General features: G+C 28.2%; 1 protein-coding gene across 2 annotated transcripts in view; it reads right to left on the reverse strand.

Annotated features, from left to right (window-relative positions):
- Positions 1-5,188, reverse strand: part of LOC111640622 (PH-interacting protein-like) — an 88,574-nt gene that overhangs the window by 39,844 nt on the left and 43,542 nt on the right. For both annotated transcript variants that reach the window (XM_023386660.1, XM_023386659.1), the window contains exon 8: positions 3,275-3,496. In XM_023386660.1, coding sequence (XP_023242428.1) covers positions 3,275-3,496 — 222 coding nt within the window. The remainder of the gene's footprint in view (positions 1-3,274; positions 3,497-5,188) is intronic.

Below are 5,188 nucleotides of genomic sequence, written 5' to 3' on the forward strand. Positions count from 1 at the left end.
TAACTGGACGTAAAAATTCTCTAATTAGTCTGGAAACGGGGGACCTAATTCTTGCATTCTGTGAAAACGGGTAAGATTGGCTATAATGTAATTATATTAATCTTCACTATCGTTACTTTTTGCCCACAAATAAAAACCCAGCAAAGCGGGTCCTTGCAGCTAGATTATAGATTACTTAGAAAAAAGTCTTTTATATATATAAAAAAAACCATATTACATACAAATGTATGAACAAATAAAAACCCAGCAAAGCAGGTCCTTGCAGCTAGTATTATATATAAGCAATAGCAGCCAAAATTTTCTGTTTTGTCAATTTATTTTATACATGTTTATGTACTTATTAATACAGAAAAAGAGAAAGGTTAAAAAAAAATGTCACAAATTATATTTAAAACTGCTCCTCCACTAGCATAAGTATTTTATGTTTCAAAGAGATGTTGAAAACACTGAAAGGTGTAAGTGATATGCAAAGAAAAAAATAATGTTTAAATCTGATACCCACAATGTGTTTTAATTTCTCCACTGATGAGCAAGCGAATATACCGCTTGTTAGTCAACAGTTACTTCATTAAATAGTGTTGAATAATATAGAACTTTTCAATATTTATTTAAAATAATTCTTATACAGTATACAAGAATAATTGCTTCTAAAAAGTAATTTTTGTTATTCCTCATTTCATTAATACAGTATTGAATTTTGGCTAGTTCTACAAATTTTGCCAAATGGCAGAATATTTCTTGTTTTGTCTAGCTAACATGGAGTGAAAGAATTTCATCCTAAAACATTTCACTGTAATTGATTAATACTTTTTATTTATGAAAAAATGTGAATACATCAAATTATTTTTTGTAACTTTTAGATTTTTAATACACGATATCTTCCCTATTTACTATTTGTGGAAGAATATTAGTATGTCTAGAAAGTTTGGAAGAAACTAGTATTACAGTGTCTGAATTACTTTCCAGATAATAAGACAATGATATATCTGCAACTCTTATCAGTGAGAAGCTGACCATAATCCAAGTCATAGTATTAATTATGATTTAAAAATTAGTTGCTATTATGTAGAAAAATTCTGCTTTACTGTTGTTATGCAATTAGTACTCAAAAAATGTTCCATTTCTGTATTAGACATGTTTCCAGTTTATAGTAGTATTCTATATTTCAGATAATTTCATTCTGAGATTCATTTTATGTTTAAGCAGGTTTCCATTTTGTAGATGGTCCAATTTAGACAAATAAGAAAGTCTTTAAATTTAAGTATAGTTTTTATCCCAAAAATAACACCAGAAAAATTAAGCGTAGCCAATCTCAAAATGATGTATTATAATTTTGTGAGAAATTTGCAAAATAAGACAAGAGCATCTTATTCAGATACTAAAGATAAAAATTATTAATCATATAAATTTTTTTGTTTATTAATAAAAATAAAATACACAAGTAAAATAATCTATTAAAAAAATAACTAAGTATTGCACATTAACCAATAGATGAAATGAGAAATGTGTCAACAGCTATTTAGAATAATAAAACAAAAAAGCACGAAACTAAAATTATAGGGTGACGATTTTCTGTGTGATGATATATTTATTTATAAAAAATATAAAATAACAAAGATTTATCAAAAACAAGATATAAAATATTTATTAAGTAAACAAGATTAGATTTCAATTTATCAGAAAAATCAAATGATATAATCAAATTAATTATCAGGCAAAAACTTGAAAAATTAATTATACAGATATTAGATTAGCTGTATAATTAATTCAGACTGAAGGTACATAGTTATGCCATCACCTTGTATTAAATTTAAAAATTAGAAACAAAATAATCAATTAAGTCTATCCAGGAGAAAAAGATCAATATAGAGCAGAATTCAAACAGCAACTCCAGCTTACTGTGCAGATACATTGTTAATTATGATACCTGGACCTACATCTGATCACTTCCAGATCAAGCCTGATAATTAACAGATAATAACAATAATTAATTCAGCTCTCTCATTTGATTATTAGTGAAATTGAGATTCTGGTTTTCTATTAGATAGAGGTAGTAATCTGTAGGTGCCAAATCAGTGCTATAAGGATGAGATAGACCATTTCAATTAATCTTTTTCAAGTATTGTTGTGTGATTATTTCAACAAGGAATTGAATGCTAACATGTAATAAAATAATGCTCTTCCTGTTTGTCAAATAAAGAGGTTTTTCTTGGAAATTTTACAAAGATTTTTCATTTGCTGACAGTATAAAATATTAATAGCATTTACTATTTGGTTTGATTTCAACAATTCAATGCAGTATTCCCCCCAAATACACCACATGCAAAGAGCAACACCTTTCAAAAATGATGACCATGCTTTAGTTCTGGAGCTAGAGTAGCCTTTAGATCTAATCACTGTCTTTTTGAATGCTATAAACATATAATATTCATTTCTTATCCCAATTAATTTTTTTTGTCCAGAAATGGAATTTGTTGTTGCCTATTTTAAGAAGTGAAACACACATGAATAATAAAGAGATATGAGGTAAGTTTCGGACAAATAATTGATCCAGATGATTCTGTTCAGTAATGTCACATGGAACAGACATTCCATACTTGTTTATCTTTCCTAGATGGTACAACTGCCTAATTGCTATTGATGGAGACATAAGTTTTTATGCAATTTTCCATCTAGATAATTTTCAGTCAGTTTCCAATACTGCAACAATATCAACATTTTCTAAGCCAGAAGGTTGTCCAAAGTAAAGCTTATCTTTCAGATTAAAAACCCATCCTAAATTTTTTGAACCAATGCTGATATTTTCTGGCATTTAAGACCTCACTGCCATACACACTACATATAATTTTTGTTGTGTAAATGCAGTGTAAACTTTTTTAAACTCAAATACCATTACTTGCATTAAATATTCTTCTCATAAGCTCATTTTGATTGATGCTAATAGTTTAATTTTTTTTAAATAATAAAAACCATTATGAAAATCGTTATTAAAACTTATGTAATTAAAAAATTACCATTTTAGCTGACAAGTTATGCTATAGCATGAAAACAATTATTAGAAAAAAACATTAGTTATGTTTCAACCAAATATATATCAGAATAAAATCAAATATTATAAGAAAACAAAATCATTATATCCAATTTAAAACAACTACTAAAATTGCATATATATTTTATATGTTTTTGAATAATCTTGTCTTATACAAATTATTTTTCTGTTACAAATTTTACAAATTATTTTTAAGTTAAAGTTAAGTTCATTAAAATCACTTACCTGTAATGATGTAACCATTCCTGTGTGACCAACTAATACAGCCAAAGGAGCAATAGTACGAAGGCACCAAACTCTAATAAGTTTATTGCAACTGCCTGCTGCCAATAATGTATTTTCATAATTAACTGCCATATCTGTAATTTCTGCCGAATGCCCTCGTAATGTAGCTAGTAGGCGACCATCTGAAGCACTCCAAATTTTGACTAGAAGATCATCAGCTCCCTAAAATAATTAAAATTTACCACCAGTAAGCTTATATAACTGAATTATCACCAAAAGTTTTAAAAAAATTAAATTTATTATTTGTGTAGAAATAGTTTAATTCATTCATTCTTTGAAAAACAACTAAAATGAAAATATGGATATCAATATTAAACCAAAAGAAATATACTAAAATTCTTTTAACATACAAAGTTAATGCTTGTTAAATGTAAATAAAAAATGAATAAAAACAAAAATAATTATTTAATAAACTGAAGTATCTGCAAGTTTAAAAAAAAAACATAATAATTATAATTTATCATCAGACAAACACTATTATCTAAAAATATTCTTTTATACAAGTGAAGTAAATAAAATTAAATTTTGTTCACTATAATGTTTACATAGACTATTCAGTAAGCATTTAACTTCAAACTTTCAGCATGCACATCTGTCTGCTCTTTATTTGTGTGGAAATGTATTCTCAGCCAAACCTTCATCCATAAGAAAAGATGAAAATCATTAGGGACAAGGTCTGGACTATATGATGGGTGCAGAAACAATTCCCAACAAAACTGCTATAGGTCTTTTGTGCATGCAGGTGTATGTGGGCTTGCATTGTTAATGCAGAAACAAAACATTTGGCATCAGCATTCCTCTTCATTTGTTTTAATAGTTCTACGTAGCTTTTTCAAAGTTTCAAAGTAAGTCTGTATAGTTTCATGGTTCACAAAAACCAAAAACATTGCTTGAATTTTTTTGGTTTTTGTGAATATGTGAGTATCCACTTTCAAGACTGCTTTTTCATTTCTACATTGACAAACTTTATCTATATTTTGTTGCCTGTAAAAAACTTATCAAGAAATGTATCCCCATCATCGTGATACTGCTGCAAAATGTCAAAGTGGCTGATATTCTTTGAGTTTTGTCAATGTTGGTGAGCATTTCTGGCACCCATTTTGCAAAATTTGCAATAATCAAGTGAGTGCTTGACAATCTCATACAATAGTATTTGAGACACTTCCAGTAAAGAATTCCAGTTAAAGTTCAGAGATTGTAAAATGACATTGCTCACAAACCTGTCTGTCAATTTGTTGCACATGATCATCAACCAATATGAACAGTACCCTTGATTACTTTTTCACTGCCTATACATTCCTATTATTATGAGTTACCTTTAATAGCAAACATTTTGTAGACTGTTTGATATAGAAAATACAATGTCTGGATATACAGTAGACTCCTCTATAACACGGGTTCCTATAATTACGATTCCTATAAGATGGCGAAAAAATTGCGACAGTATCCATACAAACCTGGTAAAAAAACTCCTATAATTCGGTAAAACATCATCGGGCAGCTGAACTACTTTCTGCCGTCCAGCGCCACACTACGGAGAATTTAGGTGAGTAAATTGAGTTTACTATCGTCTGTACAGTATTATATATAAATTAGGTATAAATTAGTACTGTACATATAATTATATATAAATTAGGTACTGTATATATAATTATATATTAACTTAATTTATTGTAACTTTATTATAATTATATATATATACTTTCCGTTGTCCAGCACCATGCTACGGAGAGTTTAGGCGAGTAAGTTGAGTTTACTATCGTCTGTACAGTATGTAAATTAGGCACCGTAAGTCTAATACAGTACTGTACTTTTATACATTTCTTGTGAAAGAAACATTTCTTATTCAACGGC

Source organism: Centruroides sculpturatus, unplaced genomic scaffold (assembly GCF_000671375.1).
Source record: "Centruroides sculpturatus isolate CEXI.00-Female unplaced genomic scaffold, Cexi_2.0 scaffold1160, whole genome shotgun sequence".
Taxonomy (NCBI): Eukaryota; Metazoa; Arthropoda; class Arachnida; order Scorpiones; family Buthidae; genus Centruroides; species Centruroides sculpturatus.